Source organism: Gouania willdenowi, chromosome 6 (genome assembly GCF_900634775.1).
Source record: "Gouania willdenowi chromosome 6, fGouWil2.1, whole genome shotgun sequence".
Taxonomy (NCBI): domain Eukaryota; kingdom Metazoa; phylum Chordata; class Actinopteri; order Blenniiformes; family Gobiesocidae; genus Gouania; species Gouania willdenowi.
In genome coordinates, this window is record NC_041049.1 from 70500667 (window position 1) to 70526230 (window position 25564).

Genomic DNA, 25564 nt, shown 5'->3' on the forward strand with positions numbered 1-25564 from the left:
TGAAACACACCGTAGGGGGTGACATCACAGCGAAGGGGGTGACATCACACCGTAGGGGGTGACATCACAGCGTAGGGGGTGACATCACAGCGTGGGAGGCCCTTACGTTCAACAGCGCTGGCGAGAACCCTGCCATGCCATACATTTGTTTTCATAGAATTCTATTTCGTCAGATGAAAATAATTAACCAATCAGCGATTGACTGTTTGACTGTGGCCTTAAGGTTGCCATGACAACAGGAAAAAAACCATGAATTCAAAGCGACCGTCAAGCCATCGTCATGTCTGAGCATGTTGTGCATTTCCACGTCATTAAACGCAGCCACTAAAATCCACTCTGAGTGTAGTCTGTTTGAAAAAGTGTATTTTTCCCCTTTCTGCATTTGAGATGTTGTGTAATTTGTGAGTGTGAGTGTGTGTGTGTGTGTGCATGTGGTTTACAGTGTTGTCTTCATTCATCTAATCCATGCTGGCACCACTCTTATTTAAATGGTGGAAATGCTTCTCCAAAAAAATGCATTTTATTGTACATTTTTTCACTTGTTTTAATTAACAACAAATACTGTTGTTGTTTATTTTTTAATGTTTGTCATATTTAAATATTAATATCCTATTGTGGTAAGTTATATTGGAGTATGTTAATTGTTCTCTTTGACAACTTTGTAATAATTATTCATGCTGGGGTCAGATTTGGGGTTGATTTCTTTGTCTCTGTGATGCTCAAAGCTGTTTTCACACTTTCTTTTTTTTTTTTAGACCCTGAAACCTTCCTGTGTTTCTGTTTTCTCTTTCTTTTCTTACCTCTCTCTCTCTCTCTCTCTCTCTTTAAAAAACAAACCCCCTCCTTCCTTTTTCCTCATCTCACCTCCATCGAAATCTTTTTCTTTTCTACGTCTGCCAGGTTTTTACGCTGCTTGAAAGAGTCACAACCTTAACGAGTGTGAGTCAGTCATTAGCGGTGAAGAGCCACACGTTCTTAAGCCTCTAAAGCCATTTATTCACTAAAAAAAGAGCAAAAAAACCCAGTTGCTTTGTGACACTTTGCCTAATGTAGTTGCTGTTTTGTGCTTAGCTCAGCCAAATCTAGCAGAATCACAGCTCCCTCTTCCTTGATCTCTTCCATTAAAGAAGTGATGCTTGAGCAGAGTTGTCCTGCATCACATGCATTAGCATTAGCATTAGCACCCTTGTGAGTTTTTTATTTTAATTTTTTTTATTTAAACAAACTGGAGGGACATCCTGCACGTTTTTTCATGGATGTCTCTGATGAATGGGTTTGGTCTTATGTGTGGGAGGATGGTCATCGCTCCTCAAAGACATCACTTCTCCTAATGGAACATGCTCCCTGTTCTCAAAAAGAAACCCATTTCTGCAACTGGTCATGAAGGCAACACCTGGCGCTAACGTGTATTTGTGCTCAGAAAACCAACCTTCATACAAGCAGCAGCTGTCTGTTCTCTGCAGCACTAATGTCTGGCTTCATTTGGCTGCTTCAGGCCCAGGCAGAGGCTTTCATGGCCACGCTACTGTAATCTGTGCTTTACTATGCTTGTGCCCGAGGGTTGTTGGTCAACTCTCTGGAGAAGGAGCTCATCCTGGTTCTTTTCTTAGGTGCCTGAATGGACCAAATGCAGCAGCCGCGAGAAGAGGAAGGAGAAGAAGGTGGAGAAGCCGTTCTACTCTGACTCTGAGGGCGAGTCTGGGCCGACGGAGTCTGCTGACAGCGGTGAGTTTGATGAGCCAACAGACCCAATATAACAGCTGATCAGCTGTTCCCTGTGAGCTCCCAGATTACTATTCTTTATTTTTTTCAATATTAGGATATAATTCCACTCAATCTGGGTTGAGTGAAATGCCCTCTTATTCTTTTACGCTCAGAGTTAAAGCTGCAGTATGTAAAATTGTGAGACTTGTAATAATAATAATGGTTTGGATTTATATAGCCCTTTTTTCAAAGAGACTCAAAGCGTGTACAGAGACCATTATTTATTCACACCAGTCAGTCACATCAGTCATACAGGTGGTGGTAAGCTACATTGTAGCCACAGCTACCCTGGGGCATACTGACAGAAGCGTGGCCCCTCTGACCACCACCAACATTCACTCACAATTCATACCCATTTATATGAGGAAATGTGGATAAAGTGCCTTGCCCAAGGACACAAGGACACAACAATAACCTTTCTTTTATTGGACGACCCACTCTACCACTAAGCCACGGTCGCCCAGTACATGTTTCTAAACCTATGGTCTCTTACCAGTATCCTCGTGAACACGCACAACTGTGGATCTCCTTGTGACTTTTTTCTCCATAGAGACTAGTGACAAATGTAGGGTATTTATTTATCTTGAGTTATTGGAGAGTTTTCTGATATTTTAGACTGAGACTCTGACATGAACGCACGTATCACTCTTCAGTTACTGCCCTGAACAGCGGCTGCTGCCGTCAGCTCCTCCCCGCTACCACCGCTATCCAGACTGCAAAATTAATTGCGCATGTTTTCTCCACCTTGGATAAGCTTCTCTTAGGTTTACATGTGATTTATCCCGTCTGTTCTCACTCTCCCTCTGAAGTCAGTACGTGGGGCGGACCCTGCGCAGTCACGGGGATCCGCAAGGAATCAAAGTGGTCCATTCCTCCGAGTATGTTTGTGCCTTTAGTCTGTCGCTTCTCCACATCCGTCTTCACTTTTCCGCTCGCTTTGCCGTGTAACCGTCGTGTCCAACACCGCAATGGAGACTTCTCCTGCTGGAATGTTCACTATTGTACTTTACTACAGAGGACGTGAACCCGCTTCGAGTTTAGACGGGCAGCCAATAGTAAACCCGAAAACAGCTCATAGAGCACTCTGTTTGTATCTCTGATTGGCTGAAAAGTTGCGTGACACTCCTGGATTTCCAAACCTCTTATACAGGACCAAGAGAAGGTGGAGAGGTCCCATTTCCACTCAGAACACTTTGGATTACAATAGCTCAAAGGTGATTATGGATTTTTGACCAAGTGAAGCCAAAAAAAACTTACATACTGCAGCTTTAACAGTTGTGGTCCAGCACGTGTTTGTCCTGTAAACACCTTTCCTACAAATCGCCACAGTTCTGCTCCACCTCTAATCCTGATCTCTGCGTCCTCAGAGCCGGACACTGGCAGTGGCTCAGAAAGCGTCAGCGTCAGCGTGGAGAGCGGCTCGCCATCTGACAGCGAAGAGAGCGAGGAGAGCTCGGAGTCTGATGAAGATGAGGAAGAAGAAGAGAAGGAAAAGAAGAAGAAAAAGAAGGAAATAAAGCAGATGCAAGCAAGTGAAAGGTTAGTTTGTGTCCATGTTGAATCCTGATTTAGCAACTTCCAAACCCTAATATTTCACTTTTTTTCCTCACAATCTTCAATGCATTTCATTCTTAATACAACTTTTCTAGTGAAATATAGCGATTTTAATACAATTCTGTATCTTAGTTGAGGCAGCTGGACTTTGTTGATGTTTCACATCAAACCTGAGTTCATTCTTCAGTTCTGAAACTGATTAGTCAGGAGTTAAGGATACTACTCTGTGGCTCATTAGCATATTAAAGGATCCGTGGTATTGATCGTGACCAAAACTGTAATCAGTTACTCGATAATTTACATGACATTTACATGGTTCTGCCTCCTACCCCACAATTGCAAAAACATAAATAATAATAATAATAATAATAAAAATAAATAAATAAAAACAAGCAAAGCCACAATTTTAATTGCTTATTTTCAATTTCTTGATCAAGTAAAAGAATAAGTATAACAGCCCAATCGCACCTCATTGTATGATGTTAAAGGTTGTTGTGTTTTTGACTCCTCTGTAGCAAGTTTTGGTCTTTTGTTCTCTCTCTCCACATGTCTATAATAACTTCAAACAAGTGACTTTGATCTTTCCTTTTTTATTTTTATTTAACCTTTATTTAACCAGGAAAGTCCCATTGAGATTAAAAACCTCTTTTTCAAGGGAGTCCTGGCCAAGAGGCAGCAAAAGATACTGTTACATACAAATACATAACAAACACAGTTACAATTTAAAAATGTCATCTCACGTGTTCTCAGTCTGGTCTTAAATGAAATAAGCTCAGTCATTTTCAGTCTTTTTACAACCTGTTTCATGTAAAAGGAGCAGAGTAAACAAAAGCCCTTTTTCCCAGTTCTGTGCGAACAAATGGAACAGTGAACAAGAATGTATCATTTGAACGCAAACAGTAAGAGTCAAAACTCCTCCGTGTGATTAAGTTATAAATGTAGGAGGGCAGTAGACAAAGCACCGCCTTATAAATAAAAGTATACCAATGACCAAGCCTCCTGGAGGACCAAGGCGGCCATCCCACTCCAGGATACAGTTCACAACGATGGCCCTACAGTCAGTAATGAACCTCAGAGAAGCTTGATGTACAGTGTCAATCTTATGGAGACATTGAGCCGAGGCATTCATGTACAACAGGTCTCCATAGTCTAAAATAGATAAGAATGTTGCAGTGACAAGACACTTTTTTGCCCCAAAAGAAAAACTACATTTATTTTGAAAAAAAATCCCAATTTAAGTGAAAGTTTTTTACAAGATTGTCTATATGGTGTCATGGAGCATGTCATGGCCAAGGTTTAGAGTTGGAGCCCAGTGTGGTGAGCGTCCATCATACAACGTAGCAGGTTGACCAAGCAAATGATCATCAGAACAAAGGAGTATTTTTCATTTTTCAAGATCATTATCGTACTTACCACTGATACAATGCTCACTGCAAACACATGTACAGTATATTTAGTTCACTCTGTTCATATTTGACAGCCATAGACGTCTTTGGCACTCCGACAATTCTCTTGTCTTTTCTTCTTGATTTTCATTTGAAATAATTTATAAACCTCTTTGTCTCGATGAGAATCACGTTCACATCCAACAACAGCACAAAGAGTGGGTGTTTTGTTAAGATACAAAGTGTAACAACTGAACCACACAAACACAAAGCTCCACGTCAGTTTGTGTTTTTCCTCCAAAACGGTCGACTTCCACTTGGCAATTGTTATGCAAATCGGCTATGACGTCACGTGAAAACCATCTATTAGTTAACTCAAGTAGATTATTGCTGACTCGACTGGGGAGTGAAGAGAAGATGGGATCATAGATATTAGAGAGGTTGTGTAGACCTGTTTTACAAAGACCTCTCACCAGGATCTTTACATTTCTGTCCTCCCATACTTTTCAAATCACTTTTTTTCCTTTATACACGATCTCATAGCACTGTGTAAACGCACCGTCAGCAGCTTTTGTTTTCCTTCACTTCGTTCTTTAATCCTTGACTTTTCCTCCCCAGTGAGCAGAGCAGTGAAGACGACAGGAAACGTGACAGAAAGATTAAAGAACAAAAGAGCAACTCTGAGTCTGAATCTGACGAAGACAGTGAGTCGGAAAGCAGTCAGTCAGAGTCTTCTGACACGGAGTCTGAGGTGGAGGTCAAAAAGAAAAAGAAGGTGCGTCATGTCTGAAACACAAGTTCATGTTGGAAAACTTGGAGGGAACACAATTCCTTAATATGTCTGTGCTAAAGGATAGAAATGTTCATTTACTGATGTGTTCCAATCTGCTCTCAGGTATCTGAACCTAAACCTCCTTCAAAGCCTCTGAAGAAGGAGAAGAAGGAAATGTCTCTGCTGGACCTCGACGATTGTGAGTTTGTCTTTCATGAGAGATCAGATAATTGAGGTTCTCAGCTGAATGTGAGGCTGCACCATTAATATAAAAATTAAATCTGATTTTTTATTAAAGTTTAATCATGACTAGAGTCTCTCTCCCTTTACAAACTGTTGAAAAAACAAGTTTCAAACACATATTTAACGTGAATGACCTACTAACGCCTCTTTTTTAAATGTGAAGTTTGTTTTTTTTTCTCTAATGTGGGATTCATTTTTGGATGGGCAGGTTTTTATTTTATTTTATAACATTCTTTGTTAAAGCTTTGTTGTTGCACTTTAATCCCAATACGCAAATTTGTTTTCACTTTTTTAATGAAAAGAAAATACTTATTTTTGTTTGTAAAGAAAGGTGCTGGCAGTCCTTTGCAGGCTAGATTATCAGGATAAAAATTAAGACTTAAGAATCCAATGTTCCTCAAAGCAGGTTATTTTATTTTTTTCTGAGAGCATTTTTTCCATGGATATTAATTCTCTGAGGAGATTTTGCCATTGGTTTTAATAATAAACTTTTTTTTTTTTTAGGAAAAAATCAAAAATTAAGTTTTCAAAGTATGAAATTGGGATTTTGTTTTCAGCCTGAGCTGAATGTGAGGGAATGTTCCATATCTACGTTACGTCTCTTTTTCTGCAGTTGAACCGACGCCGTCCCCTCAGGTCACACCCGTCAACACCTTCCTGTCCAACAGCCTTGTGACAGACCTGGAAGGACTGTCTCTGTCTGACTCGGTTCTCTCCCCAGCAGTAAGTGCCTCACAGCTCCTCACAGTGACCCTCATTTATCAACCGTTCAGATCTGAGCTAACGACGGTATTTATCAATTCTGACATGATCGTACGCTACGATCAAATGTCACGTCAGGTCGGAGCTCGTGTATGCGAACCAGAGTGTGTGGATTTGTGCTGCAAAATCTGACTGACTCTGAAAATAAAGTATTGAACGAGCCTCAGCTTTTATTTACAGTAAGCATCAGCAGACGGACTTTGGTGCACGGGCTCGGCTCGCCAGCCTGACTCGTCTAAATGGAGAGAATGGTCTTGATTAAACACCAATTTAATTTAAACCTCAGCCTGAGTTTGTTTTCATTTGGAAACGCTGTTCAGTGCCCCCGTTGTTCTCTTCCACAGAGCGTTTAAAATGAGCTCCATAAATTCCAGTTTTCATACGACAGAAAAGATCATTTTTGTTTTTCTTTAGCTCAGCTGTGAGAATGCTGATTTTTATCTCAAAAACGTTTATTTCCTTGCCAATGTGTGTTTGACCTCAGTGGGCGGGGCCTCCGAACCAGGAATATGTTAATGACGATCAAATTCAGCTGCCACATTTATCAACACCCGATCATTGGTGCGCTGGGATTGGTCAGATACGAATGTTTCATAAATCACACGTTGGTTCTGTCGTACGACACAATGTGACCTCAGATTTGCACCCGTTTTCACGCAAAGGTTGATAAATGAGGGCCATAGTGTCGCTAGGAGTCATTGAAGCAGAGCCCGATCCAAGCCCGATGTCTCGTTTCAGACGATAGCACCATCCAGCGCGCTGAAGAACTACGAGCTGCTACACCGGATCACGGGCGAAGGTTTGTCGGTGGAGTACTGCTTCAGCCGACAGGCCTTCAGCCCCGACGCCAACATGGTGGCGGTGCAGATGCATTTCACGAACAACGCCACGTCCGACACCAAAAACCTGCACATAGAGGACGTGAAGCTGCAGTCTGGGATGAGGGTGAAGGAGTTTGCAGAGATTGGTGAGGAAGTTTGGATGGTGACATCTGCGATAACGATAACCACCAGTCCTTCACTTTAATCTTTAATGCTCATGCCTAAAAACTAGTGGCTATGTTTGTGTATTTCTGACATCGTGGAGAACTGGTTTGTCACTGTTAAGATAAGGTTTTGTTTATTCAGACATGGTTTATCTCCTGACATGTTTCAACTGTCGACTGCCAGTCTTGGTTAGAGGAGTTCTGCTGATGGCCTTTGATGTTCCTTTGAAGTTGACAGATGAAATATGAAAAACATTTCCTGAAAAACCTTGTCTGAACAAACGAAACCTCAGCTTAACAAATTGTTAAAAAAGAAGAAAATGAATCTCGTTGGAACTATGATCAGTCGCTGGTTTGATTCAAGTCGTCATCTTCCTGTTTTTCGTCTGCGTGTTGACAGAACTACTGCCAGCCGGCGAGGCCACGACCGCTGTGATGGGCGTCGACTTCTGTGACTCAACGCAAGCTGCCAACTTCCAGCTGTGGTGAGGTGTAGTCTACGTTTGTACAAACTGTGTTATTGAGCTGTTAAATCTTTTACAAACCAATAAATCCACCGTTTCAGCACTCACACCAGGAAGTTCTTCGTGTCGATCCAGCCGCCTGTCGGCGAGCTGATGAGGCCTGTGTTCCTGACAGAGAACGAGTTCAAGAAGGAGCAAAGTGAGTTACGGGAGGAAGTGCAACACATACAGGAAGTTTCATACAATATAAACACCTCACTGTAAATACAATAGGGTCTGAAACCAAAATAAAAGTACACAGTATTTAGCAACAACATATACAAAATAGTTATAGAAGCATGTTAAACCAGATGAAAAGACACTGTTGTACTACACAAATATGTTCAATGTTACATTTTTAGCTTTTTTTGTGTTTTCTTAGATCATTTTTTATATTAGCTTCATTAGTACCAGTTCCTCAGATTAACAGCGCCACCTGGTGGACTAGAGTGTCACACAGGTCATAATTTACACCAGGGATGTCAAATACAGAACGGTTTGATCTCAAGTGGGACATAGATTTTAGGTGGGGGAGAAAAAAAGTTATTCCATCATTGCTGTGCCCTAGTTTGGTCTTCCATAGATAACTGGTTCATACAGTATGTAAGGCACAGACAACATAAACAAGCAAGACATTTTTGTGTAATTATTTAGAGGATTTTTTGAGGAAATTGCAGGATTTCAGAAACATTTATGATAAAAACTCGTGTGATATAAGCATTGAAAAAAAAAAAACAAACCCCTGCAAATGTTGTAGAGTTTCATTGAAATTGTGTATTTGGAGGGACTTGGATAACGTCAACGGAATCAGTTAGTAATTTGTACAAAGACTCATGTTTTCTCTGTCATTTATACTTTTTTCCTGAAGGGCCAAATTGGATCGTCTTTGTTTTGTTTTTTAATGAAGTCCAACATAGTTCAAAGACCATCTTGAAAACTTAAGATTAGTTGAAATGTTAGAATATCCACAAATGACTAAAAGCGGTTTGTAGCACACATCAACAGCTGATACGAACACTTTAGGAGGAAAATATGTAGATTACTGTAAAATCAGTGGTATTAGTTTGGCACAAAGTGTTTGTAAATAAAGTTATTATTTTATGTCATAATAACCCAGCTGATGTTTGAATAACCAACCCTCCATGCTGTGTGACTATTGTTAACTGGTTGGTTTGATTCCCTCACAGGTCAGCTGATGGGCATGAACGAGATCTCAGAGAACCTCACTCTGGACGCCAAGTGTAGGAACGAGCACGCCATAGTCCAGAGAGTGACCACGGCCGCCAATCTCAGCAGAGTGCCCTGTGGATCAGACAAAGAGTGCAGGTGGGGAAAAAACAACACAATTTATCAGGTTCACCTCAAAGTTTCTAATCCACTACCTTGGTTCATACATCACTCAGGTGGATCACACATGTAGATTTCTCCCTATTGGAGCGCACTCTCTTTTAAATTTAAAGACAAATATGCATTGCTGCGACAATGCTTGTGGGAATCCTGAAAAGCATTGGCAACTCCTTTGGCACATTACCAAAAGCGTAGATGTTTGTAGGCAGTACTCACAGGTAACTAAGGTCAATGAGGATTTAACAAACATTTATTTAGAGTGAGAGTTACTGACATTGTGCAGGACAAGATTCAAACCAGGCTCAGATCACACTGAGCTAAAGTTGTCCATAGAAGTCTTTGTGTAAAAGTTCTACTTGTGGAAGCAAAGTAAAGAATGAATGCTAAGAATTCCAACTAAAAGTATAATTATAAGAAAGAGGAAGACTGTAGCAACATTTTAAGCTATAAAATGTGGCTGTAGCTTCAGAATTAAAGCTTCAAATTCAGTTTTCCTCAAAGTTCATGAGAAAGAGCTGCTTCACTCTAGCTAGGCTAATCAAGCACTCTAAGGCTTGTAAAAACAGCCTAATTGGCATAAAACCTTGTATTACATCAAAAGTAAGAGTGTTAGCATTTTACAAATTAGATATCATCATTGTCACTTAGCAACAGAACATTTTGATCTTTGAAGGGTGGAAATCGGTTAAGGTTTGATGCTGCATGACAAACTGGGTCAATTAAAAATATATATAAATGTATTTTGTCAAAGTAAAACCTCTACAAACTCAGAGGATTGTAGATTAGACAGTAAGCAACATTGTGGAGCTAAAATTTTGTCTGCGAGTTAAAATTTGACAGAAATTTAGCAGTTTACAGTAAAAGCATAAATATATATGTAAAAAACATAATATATTAAAAGTAAAAGTGTTAACATTTTACAAATAACAAAGCAGCATTGACACTAAGCAGCAGAACTGTTTGATGTTTGAATAGTGGAGATGGGTTAAGAATTGGCAGAGTAGCAGCAGGCCAAAATATGGTCACATTCCCACATTAATAGTGTTTGTGAATGAGTTATGAATGTAAACACTGATTATTGACGGTTTATCCTCTTGTTTCTGGGCTTTATCTTTACTTCTGATCTTTTGCTGCTTTAACCTCAGTCCTGCTGCTCCTCCTCCTCCTCCTCCTCATCCTCATCCTGTCTACAGGTTCGCAGGCAAGACGGTGACCAGCGGCAGCTTGGTGTTGGCTACCGTGGCAACCAAAGATGAGGGCGCCGCCCAGCTGACGGTCAACTGTGAGAAGATGGTGATCGGCACCATGCTGGTGAAGGACCTCCTCCTGGCTCTGACGCAGTAACGCCGTCCCCTCACGCCTCAGCAACTACTCGCGTATCGTCAATGTGTAGCACTTCCTCCAATCACCCCCAACGCTTCAACACAGAACAGAAATGACCCACTGACAGGATTTGACTTTGAATCATCTCAGGACAGTGGTTCCCAATCTTTGTTGTCCTGTGTACCCCATCTTCATATCATAAGTACCCTGTCCATAGTTTCTTATGCTTGGAACAGTGGGCTCTCCTAAACCCCTAACTGTGTCCTCAACATTGGTTCCTTTATAAGGCTTAACCTACAAATTCAAAACAATAAGTGGAATTCATTTCTTTTTTAAATACCATGCACTTTAATGAGATTACTTCGTCTCATTCGTAACAAGTAGCTAATTAATGTCTGCTATTGTCAGAAGTGTCACAAAATGGCCTCTACAGCATAAATTAATCCTGTTTCAATAGATTACAAGAAAATATAGTATTTTATTGAGCAATAGTACTGTTAGTTTGTGGTGAATTGGTCCCAAAAAAAACTAGGAACATTTCACAATTATTTTTTAAATTAATTGTGAAACCTTGTCCGAGTACCCCCTGCAATGTACTCCTGTACCCCGAGGGTTACACGCACCCCTGTTTGGGAACCACTGTCCTAGGATAATGAAACAAAAATGGTCAAAAGTAAAAAAAAAAAAAAAAAACAACCTTAAAGTTAAAGACAGATTGTAAAATCATGAGAGTCAAATGCAAATATTGTCTTTCATATAAAACTCATTTTGTGGAAGTTAATGTTTAACTCTCCATGAAACGCTTCTTCAGTCCCAGTTAGTCTTCAGTGGTGTTTTTCAAACGTGGTCAGTTTTATTCACTAAAAATGAGGCACTGCTTGAAGTGTGTGTGTGTGTGTGTGTGTGTGTGTGTGCACAATATCAATTATTGCTGACCTGAGCTAACACTTTATTACTTTGTTGTTGTTTTTTAACCTTTATTTTGTCGCTGAGAACCAGTTCTCATTTACAGAGACGAACTGGCACATGTTTAAAAAGCAACAACTACGGGTCAATTTCATGATGAAATTCAGAAATTACTAATTACTAAAACTTCTCTCCTTAAACTTTAGAATAGTTCAATGAAACTATACTTTTTTAATTTATAATATTTGGATACTTTAATAGACTAATCGGCTAAAGGTTGCCTTAATGTCTCAATGCTAATGGTGAAGCTAACTATTCTCTCTTATAAGGTAACAATTAACCTCTGCTTCACCCTGGCAACAAAAAATACATTTGATTTTTTATCTTAACAAAAACTGATATAGGAAAAAAAATGAGCTTTTAAAGGGACCATTGGCAAATATTGATAATTTCAGTCATATCAAGCCTAGTAGCATTCCCATGACCAAATATTGATTTGTTTTTTGTTTGATTTTAGCCTCTATAGGGTGTAATTAGTTATTTTAATTAGATTTTTAATGTTTTACTGTATCTTTATCTGACATTTGGAAACAGTTTCACATGTTCAAATGTAACATGCAACGAGCTCTCATGTGAGGCGGCCTTTGAATATTTTTTGAACTTGATGTGAAATCAGAAGCCACAAAAGGTATTTTTTTTGTGTTGAAAAGGACTCTTTATATGTCCAACATGAGCATGTCCTTTTTTTTCTTAACTATATATGTGGAAAAACATCCAAAATAATTCAGCTGTAAAAAGTCTTGATGAATTGACAATAATATTTTTTTTGGATGAAACCTGATTTAAAAAAGCTCTCATAGTGAAAGTAACAGCTCACCTGTCTGAACCGTCCGCTTTCAGAAGGTCAATCATAGCCTGTGTGTGGTTGTGACATGTTCTCCTGAGGTGTTATAACTTTATTTATTGTACAAATAAAAAATATGGAAACTACACTGGGTGGTGGATGAACTTTGTAAAATTAACAAATGAACATTCAACCATCAGTTGGCCTTGAGTCAGGTAGCCATATAGTATATAGTCACCTTCAAGATGAAAATACTTGTTTTCATCAGAAATAAAAATGGGTTAAAAGTGATCAAAGGTGGTGAAATGGGATTTTAAAAACCACAGAAATTGGTTAAAAGTTGCAAATTAGAGTGGACAAAAAATAGAAAAAGTGGTAAAAAAAAACAAATGAAAAACAAGGGTTTAAAGTGTCAATATTGGAACAATTAGTTCAAACTGCCAAATATTGGGCATGACAAGTTGTGAATGTGGTTAAATTGGCAAAAGTTAAAAGTGACAATAATGGGCCAACATACAGTATGTGACATTAGGTGGAAAAAGTGGTGGAAATGAAGGGTTTATAAGTGATGAAAATGTCTTGAAAGTGGAAAAAATGTGCAGAAAAGCCATTGAAATTTGAGGGAAAAGTGGCAGAAATGGGAGTAATGTAGCAAAAATGCTTTAAAATGAGCAAAAATAAGGCATGAAAATGGGTCAAAATATGGCAACTTTGCAGAAAAAAGGTAAAAATGGGCTCAAATTGTTAAAAGAAATAATTATAAAAGGCATCTGGCGACCCCTTCCAGTGCTTTGCTTCTGTCAAAGGTTGTGTAGTGTACTTTCATGGCTCTCACAGAAGCTTATGATTCACACAATCATGGTTATGTAACTTCTGGTTCACAAATGTGATTATTCAAGGACAATAATGTGGCAATATCATTTTGTGCAATCCCAAAAACGAATGGAAAAAATGACTTTAAAAACACAAAAATAGGAAAATTAAACTGAATCACAATAAAAAAAAAAAGCAAAACAAGAAATACCAAAAAATTTCAAAAACAGACATGACTCCAAAAATACATCAAATGACACTAAAATACACAAAACAACCACAAAAAAATAACAAAACCCTTAGTTTTTTTAAATGTATAATTGTAATTGCTGACATTAATAGTGATAATGTGCCCCTCCTCCTCTGTGATATAGGCTGTTCATCTCTGATGTGGAGAATCACATGTAAAATTCCTCAAAATGTATTGTGAACATCACAATGAAATGAACAGGCATAGGCTATACATTAAATATTTCAACAAATATTACTTTATTATAATTTAAAGTTGTCAAATAAGGAAAGATGTCTCTAATCTAAATGACTCTTTACTTGAGCTTCAGTCGGTAAATCATTGGCTTTATAAACATGTTAAAGCATAACATCTTACGATCTAAAAAGTGTTTGATTCTAATAAAAAGAAGTAAGAAACAAAATAACTTCACTGTTTACTGCTGAAACAGGAATATTAGTTATTTTAAAAATATTTACAGATAATCCAGCACAGCAACTTTTGAATTATTTAAAAATATATTAATATAAATAAAGTACACAGGACTTCGCACAGGTATATTTACTTAACCACAAAGTGTGATGAACTCAAAGACACTTCCTGCTCTTTCCTGAGGAATATTTTGAAGGTGACGTAGTGTAAAAACAAAGGCACATGGTTCTAATATTGCCCTGATTAAATCAAACTAAACATCTCTGGTTCGTTTCCATGGGGATAAAGATGAGGTGAGGCGTGTGCTGGTAGGACTGTACCGATTACGTGAGCTCCGTTTGTCTGGTTTGTGGGAGCAGAAGTGCCGCCAGTCCTCCAGTCAGCAGCAGCGCTGACACCAGCAGGACTGGGACGGCGCAGTTTGTGTCCACCAGCTTTCCAAACGCGATGTTACCAGTGATCGCAGCCACTCGGCCCACTCCTGTGAAGAAGCCCAGGGCAGAGGACCTGAAAGCGAGGCAGAATAAACTAACATTAGCATTAACCTAGCAAAAGCATTAACATTAACCCAATATTAGCATTAGCATAGCAATAGCATTAATGTAGCATTAACATTGACCTAGCAATAGCATTAACGTAGCAATAACATTAACCTAGCAATAGCATTAACCCAATATTAGCATTAGCATAGCAACAGCATTAATGTAGCATTAACATTAACCTAGCAATAACATTAACCCAATATTAGCATTAGCATTGCAATAGCATTAATGTAGCATTAACATTGCAATAGCATTAATGTAGCATTAACATTAACCTAGCAATAGCGTTAACATTAACCCAATATTAGCATTAGCATCGCAATAGCATTAATGTAGCATTAACATTAACCTAGCATTAGAATAACAATAACATTAATGTAACATTAGCATTAACCTAGCATTAGCATTAGCCTGGTCATAGCATTAATGTAGCATTAGCATGAGCCTAGCAAAAGCATTAACCTAGCGTTAGCCTACTAATAGTGGATTCACATCCACCCACCGTAGCTGGGTGGGGTAGAGTTCGGTTCCTATGACATCCAGAGCGTTCCAGGCGATGACGGAGACTCCACTGAAGACGCAGGAAACAGCCAAACTCTGAGTTTTGTTCTGAACCAGGTAGATGAGGAAGACGCTCAGACTGGAAACCAGCAGACTGGACGCTGGGTTAGAGTTAGAGTTAGAATTAGGGTTAGGCACAGATTAGGAGCTGGACTTAAAGCAGCTTTTCATACAAATTAGTAGAATTTGAACAATAACACATTAAATATTAATGCAGGCCTACTGTTTATTTCCTCTGAGCATTTCTTTTACACAAGTTAAAATTACTTCCATAAACTTTGCCTGATCTTTAGATCTATTTATAATCCATGTGGGAGAGCTCCTCATTTTTCATCTTTTACTATAAGATTCAGTAACATCATAAAACTATTTATTTTTTAAATAGTATATTGAAATCAGTGTGGAAAAAACCTGTACTACTACAGTACAAATAAACAACATTTGTGAGCATTGTGTATAAACATATATTTATATATAAATAAAGTGCTGACTCACAGAGGAGCATCTTTCCACCTGTACTGTCCATCACCAGGATAGTAAAGATGTTCCCAGGCAGGTTTGAAGCAGCGATGATGAAGCCCTCCATGTACACTTTCAGTGGAGAACGAGAACGAGGAGGAAGAGGAAGAAGAGGAAGAGGAAGAAGAAGAAGAAGAAGAAGAAGAAGAAGACAAAAGAAGAGTAAAAAGTGGATCAGGTTCCTTTAACTGTAAACATAACAGGCTTTATTTACAGATGATGCTGTAATATCTAAACGGTTCCATAAACACACCTGCCGTCTTCACTGGGTAACAGCTTTGGTTTTCTGGTGCAGACACAGAGGAGACGTTGGCACAGGGAGAGCCTCCGTCCTCCACCCGCTTCAACAGCTCCGGGAACCACATCCACAACCCGTAGTAACTACACACAGATACGTGTCAATAAACAGGATTCAAACCAACATCCTCTACTAATGTGGCCTTTAAGTGTGTTTCTGTTCAGAGAAGATTAAAATAATGATGAGTCATTATCTCTCACACACAGGACAACGGGCGAGCACTGGAGGTTCTCACCCAAAGGAGATGCAATAGAAGATGACGAGCAAAGCCCAGCTCCTGGATCTCAGCGGCACATGGAACATCTGCTTGATAGGCATCAGACCCTGCACCATGAGCAACGGAACGACTCAAAAACATGAATAATCTGTTTGTTTATGATACAGTTCTCCTTTTGTCTGACTGACTGTGAAAAAGTAACTATAGATAATAAAAATGGAATGAATGAGTGATAACATGTTTTTAAGAATCTCATTTTGTAAATACAGTAAGTGGAATGAAACAGTCATTTTTTTATGAATTCCAGTGGGACCAACACTGACACTTTTTTTTGTGTGTCATTTTGTGTCTTTTGTTGTTGTTTGTCTGTATTTTTTATTACTCAGTATCTTTTTCTCTTATTTTGTGTGTTTTTGTCGTCGTTTTGTGAGTTGCTAATGATATTAATACAATTATAATTTCTAACTAAAAATAAACATTATAAAACCCCATCTTTTTTATGCTTTTATTTTCTCTCTCTCTCTCTATCACGTACCCCCTGTAGTGACATCGCATACCCCTAGGGCTACACGTACCCCCATTTGAGAAACACTGATATAGACCACAGGAAATCACTTTATTAATTCCCTATTTAATTAACAGTCTTTTCTATGTTTTCGTGTTTGTTCTTTTCATTCAATATTCTGGAGCATCTGTAAAAAAATTTTTTAAAAAAGCTAAAAAACTCAAATTAAATCCCTCCTACTCATCAAAACCTCCTTAGAGATGTAAAAAAAAGGATATTATTTAAGGAAAAAATAAGAAATATTTTACTCAATTTGGCAACCATTTATCAATTATTATAATGATAAGTAACTTTAGACGGACTTCCTAATACTTAATTTGACTTATTTATTTTCACTTAATACATAAAGTGTATGCAGGATTTTTGCTTTGTTTTCTTTTTACATTCATACATATAAAAATTGTATACATGTAAGTGATTTGTATAAAAGTGTTGGAACAAGGTAATCAAAATAATCTAATATATAAAAATAATTTAAAAAAATTATTTCCCCCTGGAATGAATAAAGTATCTGATTTTGATTTATGTCTTGAAACGCTGCCGGGAGTTTTATTATCTGTATTAGAACAACTTTATTTACAGTTCCAACATTTAAAAGGTCCATTATTTTATCTATTTATAACTATACAAATTCAGGATTTTGGACAGCAACACTACACATCTATGGTTGCTCTAAAGCACTACTCAGTAGAGCTGGGCGATATATCGAGATTCAAGATATATCGAGTTTTCAATTTTGGCGATATAGAAAATTACAATACTGAGATATATGTATTTTTATAGCTTATATTGTACTAAAATACCTGTTTTAGTAGTCGCTGCTTTTGCTACGTCTCGGAACACTATGTAAAGCTCAGATCAATGTATTACTGAGTGCGTTCTAACCCAGACCTTCATACAAACAAGCCACACTGCAGAGCTCACTCACACGTGCTGTCTCTTACAGGAGAAAAACCCTAAAGTGGCACACATTGTGCTGCTGTTTGTTAATAAATGTGTCACCGTGGCTTAAATTAAATTAAGATTTGAGTTTTGGACCATATCACCCAGCCCTATTACTGGGGCCTCCCTCTAAACCCCGCCCCCTTTATTTAATGATAAAAATGTGGGTGTATTCAGTTCTAACCTAGGGTTAATTCCAAACTTCTAAAAAAAACAATCAATAACACTAATATTTAAAGTTAATGAACTTATTTCTTATTATCCCAGGTAATTGGATCTGCTATTAGGAATAAAGAGGAATTTGGAGTAAATTAAAAACAGGGATTTTGTCAGATCCCAGCCCGACAAGTAGAAAAAGTGAGCATCTTGTTATAAATAAAACCATTTTTCTTCTAAAACAGATAGATGATCATTTACAAATGTTCAGATATGATTTGCCTCATCCAGGGTTGGTTCTAACGTCTCACCTTTATGAAAATATTTGCTTGTTCTTCCTTAGACCTTCGATTAGTGAAGCCATCTTTCTCTGCTTTCTGCTTGGAGCTCGTGTACAAAGCAAATTCCTTCAACAGATACGACAGATTTACATCAAAACAAGGTCTTTTTTTTGTTTTTGTGTTATATATGAGGCATGCAGGGACAGTGTTGATGTCTTACTGGGAAAGTGTTTCCCTTTCCCTTCATGTTGAGGTTAAACATCTTCATAAAAACACAGAGTGCTTCTCTCTCCTCACCAACCTGGAACAACAAAGGAACACGCTAGAAAATCAGTTCAGAAACAGGAGAATTTGTACTTGATGGTCTTTTCGTTACCTCCATGAGGAACTTTGGGCTTTCAGGCATGAGCAGCTTGAAGATGAGAGCTGAAGTGATGCTGGGGATGGAGCAGAGCATCACAAACAGCCTCCAGCTCTGGAAGTCCAGCGTTCCCAGAGAGAAATGCAGAGACGTTCTAGGAATCACCAGCCAGGCCAGACCTGCAGGATAAAGACAGCCAACATCAGAGCGAGAGGAGGAGCTTATACGACACCTTGTGACATCTCAACCAGGGTCAATAGTAATTGCATAATTGATAATTACAATTATGTCGTACTTATAATTGTAATTTACAAAATCTGTTGCTGTTATAATTGTAATTAAATATAATTGAGTTTATATAATTGACTTTGTAATTGTGATTGCCATGAAAATTCTATAATATATATATATATAATATATTTTATATTATAAATAATTATTAAAAAACTTATTTTAACGCAAAAGTGGGGAACCATGTTACAGTTCTACACATGTCGTTAACAATTATTAAAATATGTTTCATATCAAGCTTTCCCACATTTTAACATTTAAATAAAATATAAATCTAGGGGTACACTGACACAAAAAAGGTTCAGACACAAACACCAAAAATATTAAAACCTATATTTTCATTCATTAGGAAGCCTAACAAGGTAATCAATAGATAGGAAAGAAATTGAACAACAGATATTTGTTTTTAACTTTTCTTAGGTTATTTATTTCAGGCTCAGGAATTGTGATTAATTAACTGTAGTTGAACTTCAGTAATTGAGAACATAATGGTAATTCACTTTCTGAAGATAAAAAATTATTCTAAATTAATTGTAATTAGGAAAAAAATGCTGGTAACTGTAATCGAAATTGAACATGGATCATTTAAAATGTAATTGTAACTGTAATTAAGCCCAACCCTGATCATCATCATGGTTGACATTCTTTAGTAGAAGCTCTGCTTAGAAAACATCCAACGATGATTTATGAGTGCGTTTCCTCTCCGACCTGCTGCCAGGATGTTTCCCGCCATCCAGAAAGTGGCCAACGCGCTGATCATCGCCCCTCGCCTCAGACGAGGCATGAACTCAGAGAAGTAGGAGAAGATAACAGGAATTGAACCACCAACCCTGCAGGAGTTTAAAAACAGTATAAGTCACAGTTAAAAACAGAAGAAACGCTGGGTTTACATTATTTACATTAGTTACTATGATAAGTCCACCCTAAAACCCCTTTTTTCTGCTGAATACAAATGTGATTAGGTATGAGGTAAAGTCGTTTATTGATTCTAGTCCCACTCTTCACATTTTAGTCAAAATATTTAAATTTAATTACATTTTGGATCAGTGACATCACTAACCGTCACTGTTGACCCCGCCCCTTGTATAAAAGACGGGAGGAGGGTCTGGTTTCCTCAGTGAGCATTGATTGATTGACAGCTCCATGTGGAACTGTGGGGGCGGGGCTACTGTGACTGGGCGTGTCTTACCTACACTCGGGGTAACGCCCATAATAAAGACATTTTTTGAATATTCCCCTAGTGGCAGGTCAGCAAAAAAACTGGGGGTGTAATTACACTTTAAAGATCGAGTCAACAACCTCAATATTTACTAAATCTATTTACAAAGCAACAGTATTTATTTATAATAAACATTTGAAGATGTTCCCCCCGTAGCTTCCTAAGGTTACATAAATGCTGATTGCCTTAAATCAGAGGTCCGACCTACACTCTGGTAGGACTCGGGTCACATTATATTAGTCAACAAATCACTAAGCACTAAGATCCAATGATCAGCTGTTGCTCACAGTTCCTTTTGCCCGCACAGAGCTGGGGAAAAAAGCCTTTGCACATGCAGCTCCTTGTGCTTGGAACACACTGCAAAGAGACTGGAAGCTGACTGAATTGTTATCCTTGAATGCTTTTAAAATGAAACTGAGAGATTTTGAGACTGCCTCAGTTGTCTGTACTTGTTTTATTTGATTCTTATGTTATCCTGTCATTTTAATGTAATGTAAATGTATTTCTGTTCAGTGTTGTAACTTTGCTGCCTCTTGGCCAGGACTCCCTTGAAAAAGAGGTTTTTAATCTCAACGGGATTTTTTTTTTCCTGGTTAAATAAAGGTTAAGAAGAAGAAGAGAAAAGGTCATCTCACTCTTCTAGTAATCTTGTAAAATCACATCAATAAAATGCTTACATGGAATTAATAAGTACAGCCTTTTGTGTAGTTTGATAAATATAATAAAAAAAACATGAGTAAAGTGCGTCCAGACCCAATGCCGCTGATGAACCGAAGCAGCAGGAAAAGCCAGAAGTATGGAGCCACACAGGCCACGCCTCCAAACAGCCCATTGATTGACAGAGACATGACCAGGACTCTGCGGCGCCCCCTACGGTCTGCAAGGTACCCCCATATGTAGCCTCCGATCATCATTCCTGGAGAAGATCAATCCAACGTTAATTTAGGAATTTCATTTCAGAACCGCAGCGGCATAATCTCAGAACTACAGACATTATATTAGTGAGCCTGATCGGACCCACTGTTACTGGGTGAGGGTGTTCTAAGGGTGGGGCAACCGTCAACTCCCAATTTAATTTATTAAATTAATTTACTAAAACCATGATAAAGCTGTTATTAACTCAGTGATACTCAACATGTGGCTTTGACCTTAAAAGGGGAAACTTTTTAACCGCTTTTTACATTTTTCTTTGGCTATTTTGCAACTTTCTTTGTCCCATTTTTGCCCCTTTTCCATTTTTTTTTTTTTTTACACTTTTTTTTTTCCAGATTTTAGCTTCCTTTATCCAATAAATATCCCATTTCCTAATTTTTTCAAGTTCTTTTTGAAACTTTTATGCAATTTTAGTCAATTCTGCCAATTTTTGCCACTTTTCATCCAAATAAACTTCCTTTTGCCCAATAAAAAACACTTTTTTTTTTTTCGTTTATTCACCAATGTTTTACCTCTTTTTGTTGCACATTTTTACTATTATTTTGTCACTCTTGACTGTTTTTGGCCAATTTTGGTCACTTTTCACTCTTTTCTTACCATGTTTCTGCCACTTTTGAACCATTTTTTTCCACCAGTGACACATTTTTTGTCACTTTACTCATCGCTGTTAACTTGTTCGTAATGGCGGCTTCGTCAAATGGCTCGCTGTGATTGGTTTGATCCCCATTCTATCAATCTAACTGAACCAATACATTTTCAACAATGAATCCCTCTGTGAAAAGTGAGGGGGATGAATATTTGTTTTTATGAAAGTGCAGGTGTCGCATCCCCGACTGGTGAGACACACCTGGGTGTAACCACTGCCCAAGGCTTTGCCCCTCAAAACGCTCCAGTTTGCTACAGCATGGTAGAAGATGAGTCAGCTTGATTAATAGATGACAAACCGAGAAAGATGCTGGCCGTCAGCAGGCCCATATCTGAGGAGCTGAGCTGCAGGTCGCAGCGAGCCGTCGGCAGGAGGAAGGACACACAGAGGATCTCCACAGCATCGCTGGCATTGGCCCAACCGCACACCAGCAGCAGCAGCCAGTGGAACAAACCAAAGCCTGAGCGCAAACAGCAACAAAACATCCACTAAACAATCCTCTCTTTGATTAAATACAACTTTGCACCAAAAGCAGTAAATGACATTCTTCACCATGACAATAGTTACCTGCTACTTCAACAGCTTCTTCATACGTTAATTTTTTAAATCCTGTCATATCAGCTTCTCGTTCGATGTCTGATGATCTCCTTTCAAAAATGACTTCAGCTGCAAAGAAGCAAAAACACAGTTGGTAATGACTACTGTCACTGGGAGGTCTGAGATGGGACCTTGTTTAGTCGTAGGGAGGTTAAGCCCCAAAAATAGGCCTTTGATTTCAACTCATGATGCACAGTTCCCCTTTGGTGTGGAAGTAACTTACTGTCATACAAATCAATGTATCCTATGACGTAAGTGAGATCACACTTTGCATCGGAAATAGACGTGTTTTGCAAACATGGCTGCCAATTCGAGTCCATATCTTTGCTTCTGTTATAGTTATAATGATACATTTGTGACAAAACGTATATTTTCCAATAAATATGTTTGAATTTTTTTTTAAAAAACATCAGTTTTCCCTTTACTATGACAAAGTAGAGGTAAATATTCACATTTCACATAAAAGCTGTGATCAAAGACTTTACCTATTTTTTCCAACATAAACTTATTTTTAATTTCAGTAATTCAGCTACTTCTGTATATTAAATTTGTTCAAAGCAGCATGATATTTGAGGACCAGGGTTGGGGACACCTGATTTATTATTAAGTTGTGAATGGACAGTGTTTTGGCATGCATTTTTTCCCAATAATAAATTGCATATTTTACCTCAAATTGTCATGAAAAAGGGAATAATGTTGGTTTTTCCAATTTGGAACCAATTATATGGGATTCCTTGACCCCAAAAATGTACACTTTGACACCAAGTTTGTCATCATAGCTATAACAGAAGAAGGTCGGAGGCCATTTTAAAGAATTAAGGAACAAAGTGTTGTTACGGCAAATTTGCGGTTGACCTCATTTGGAGACATGATTTATTGCTCTGGTTGAGTGATGGAGTCCAGGCGAGGCATTGATGATTTTATAAAAAAGGTTTATTATAAAATTAAATAAAAAAGGAGTAAAAAAGAAGCTTCCATCCTGAAAGAATGAAAGGCAAAAGGCTCGTGGCAGAGCAAAAAGGCAAGACCCACTCTAACTAACAGTTTCACAGCTTAAGCTTTTATACAGATAACAGAAAAAGTTCCGCCCTGAGGTGAGGAGAAGGAGGGGGTCAGATGCCCAACAGTGGAAACATTTGAGGATGATGAAGACGTGCATATTATGAGGACGATTGGGCGCCACTCTTATCTATCCTTGATAGTGTGTGCGTTCGTGTATATCTGCATGTGAGTTTGAGTTTTGGCCTTCAGCAGAGACTCTGTGTTGCACTGAGTACAATACGATCTGTACTGTTTAATCTAACATGACTCAGCTGTTCAAAAGTGCAAAGAGTAATGAGTCATCATGTATTAAAAATGACAAATTGTACACATGAACATACATTTGACGATATGATGATGAATATAAAAATTGCCATAACAGTGTGATTTCACGTGTGTCTTACATTACATTTAATTCTGTCCTAAGGTACTTCCATGCCAAAGGGGACCTTTGCATCATGACTTGAAGTCAAAAGTGGTTAAACCTCCCTACTACATTTCTGTTCATGGCTTCTGCTGCCTATCATTGCCACTAATATATTTACCTATAAAACACATCATATTTATAAAATATAGGAATTATCATATTGCTGAGGTGGAAACTCCAATTTTCATACACACAATGAGATCCTGACAGGGTTGTGTTACTGATGTTACACACTTGTGCAAAGGGAAGTGATCAGAATACTGACAGTTATAGGCAAAATGTGTAATGAGTGGTTGTCATGTATCATAATGTATAAGCAGTAAAAGTTGTGTGTTAAGAGGGTTACTGATAGTGATCCAAGGTAAAGGTTCTACTGTGCACACTTTACAGAGATTCAAAATGAAGTAAATGTATTGTTCACATACACAATTTTACATAAATGCGTTAAATTTATTATCTTCATCGAATACAGACATGGACAACTGATGGTAGGGGGCCAGGTGCAGCCCTTATTTTGTCAGACCCTAAATTAAAAACACAAAGTAAGTCCAAAATAAAATCAATGAAAATGGCAAAAAAAAAAATACACAAAATGACACCAAAAATGCACAATATGACTGCAGAAGGACACAAAATGACAACAAAAACACACAAGATGACCCCAAAAACACAAAAAAATGGGAGAAACACACAAAAATGTGACAAAAACACACAAAACTAGAATAGAAATACATAAAAAAGACACCAAAAAAACATACGATGCAGACAAATACACAAAAGAAATACAGAAATGACTCAAAAAACACAAAAAAATGAATAGGAATACACAAAAATGAAAGGAAAAAACAAACACAAAAAACCTTTGTTCTTTATTGTATTAAAGCACGGATTCATTATTATTCTAAATGCAGACATGATCACATTTTTGCGACTTCTGCTGTGATAAAAGTCACTTATCTATTAACACATACAGTTATGTAGCCTAATGTAACTGGTGGTTTATTTGCCCAGAAGTTGATTCTCAACAAGTAACTGCTGTTAAACTGCAATAATATATTCTTGAAACTTCCTTCCTTCCAACTCTATCAGAAACTGAAGACAGGAAGCCTGCAGCAAGAGATAACGCAAACGCAGCATTTACTGTGTGGTCATTGGGTGAAAATATACTCGCTTATGTAGACAAATGTCATGCTGAACACGCATGACACATTCTGTCATTTTTCTTTTGAGAGTATGTTTGGGGGTAATTTCCCCCCTTCTTTTTCCGACATGCTGACTCTCTCTATCCTTCATTGTTTATTTATTTTTATATTCAGTTTGACATTTGGAAGGCTCATTCAGATCTAAATGCCAAATACATGTTAATCCAATAAATAAATATTATAATAATAAATGAATAAAATAATTTATGTTCTTTAAAAAAAAAAAAATTGTATCATATTGACCCTGTGAACCCAGTATTAAGCACTGTATCATAAACTCAGTGCATCGTCCAACTCTAGATGTTGTTTACTAATAAGTAGAGGTGGAAAACGTATTAGTCTTCAGTACTCACGTTAAAGTATATATACTTGAATAAAAAAATGACTGATGTGAATATAAAAAAGTACATGCTATTAAATGTACTTAAGTAAAAAAAAAAAAGGGGGGGAAATTGCTAAATAAATTATATTAAATATAGAGGGGAAAACAGTTTATTAAAAAAAAAAAAAACGAGTTGGTCTAAAATCTCATAGGTTTAATAACAAAGGCTAAATATGCAGCGATGAATGAACATTTTTATTTTATTTTTTCAATTTAAATATTGTTTAACCTTATTCGTAATGAAGCTTCCAACAACCGGTGTGCATTTGACTAATTTTAAACAAGTGACTTCAACAGTGTTTAAACTTCATGTCTCCTGTCTGTGGTGGTGAAGTGATGCGGAAAATCAGCTCACCTCCATCCGAGTCCAGCTCGCCTGGTTCCGGCTGGTTCGTGCAGAGAAGCGGCCGCCTCACCCCCGGTTCCTCGGTGTGTATGTAACGGGACATCCCGCTCTCCGCCCCGGCCCTGACCTCCTCTATAAAGTCAGTCAGTGGACCGCATTTAGGACGGCTGCCCTTG

The 25564-nt window shown here is 38.0% G+C and overlaps 2 protein-coding genes across 17 annotated transcripts in view; one reads left to right on the forward strand and one right to left on the reverse strand.

Annotated features, from left to right (window-relative positions):
* Window positions 1-11331, forward strand: part of ap3b2 (adaptor related protein complex 3 subunit beta 2) — a 53313-nt gene extending 41982 nt beyond the window's left edge. For 7 of the 16 annotated variants that reach the window (XM_028449292.1, XM_028449293.1, XM_028449294.1 and 4 more), the window contains 10 exons: window positions 1611-1725; window positions 3132-3303; window positions 5322-5478; window positions 5599-5674; window positions 6332-6441; window positions 7219-7447; window positions 7866-7950; window positions 8031-8128; window positions 9156-9294; window positions 10461-11331. In XM_028449292.1, coding sequence (XP_028305093.1) covers window positions 1611-1725; window positions 3132-3303; window positions 5322-5478; window positions 5599-5674; window positions 6332-6441; window positions 7219-7447; window positions 7866-7950; window positions 8031-8128; window positions 9156-9294; window positions 10461-10659 — 1380 coding nt within the window. In that variant the 3' untranslated portion in view covers window positions 10660-11331. Of the gene's footprint in view, window positions 1-900; window positions 940-1610; window positions 1726-3131; window positions 3304-5321; window positions 5479-5598; window positions 5675-6331; window positions 6442-7218; window positions 7448-7865; window positions 7951-8030; window positions 8129-9155; window positions 9295-10460 lie in introns of all 16 variants that reach the window. The other 9 variants (XM_028449296.1, XM_028449297.1, XM_028449295.1 and 6 more) reach the window with 3 other exon arrangements.
* Window positions 11332-13515: 2184 nt separating this feature from the next.
* Window positions 13516-25561, reverse strand: sv2 (synaptic vesicle glycoprotein 2). The gene is made up of 13 exons (XM_028449232.1): window positions 25398-25561; window positions 21961-22059; window positions 21692-21853; window positions 20568-20730; window positions 19304-19425; window positions 18320-18483; window positions 18164-18244; window positions 17974-18069; window positions 16018-16106; window positions 15738-15865; window positions 15461-15556; window positions 14907-15066; window positions 13516-14369 (listed from the first exon to the last, which is right to left on the reverse strand). Exons 1-13 carry the CDS (start codon window positions 25489-25491, stop codon window positions 14186-14188), a joined length of 1638 nt encoding a protein of 545 aa, XP_028305033.1. The 5' UTR covers window positions 25492-25561; the 3' UTR covers window positions 13516-14185.
* Window positions 25562-25564: the final 3 nt, after the last annotated feature.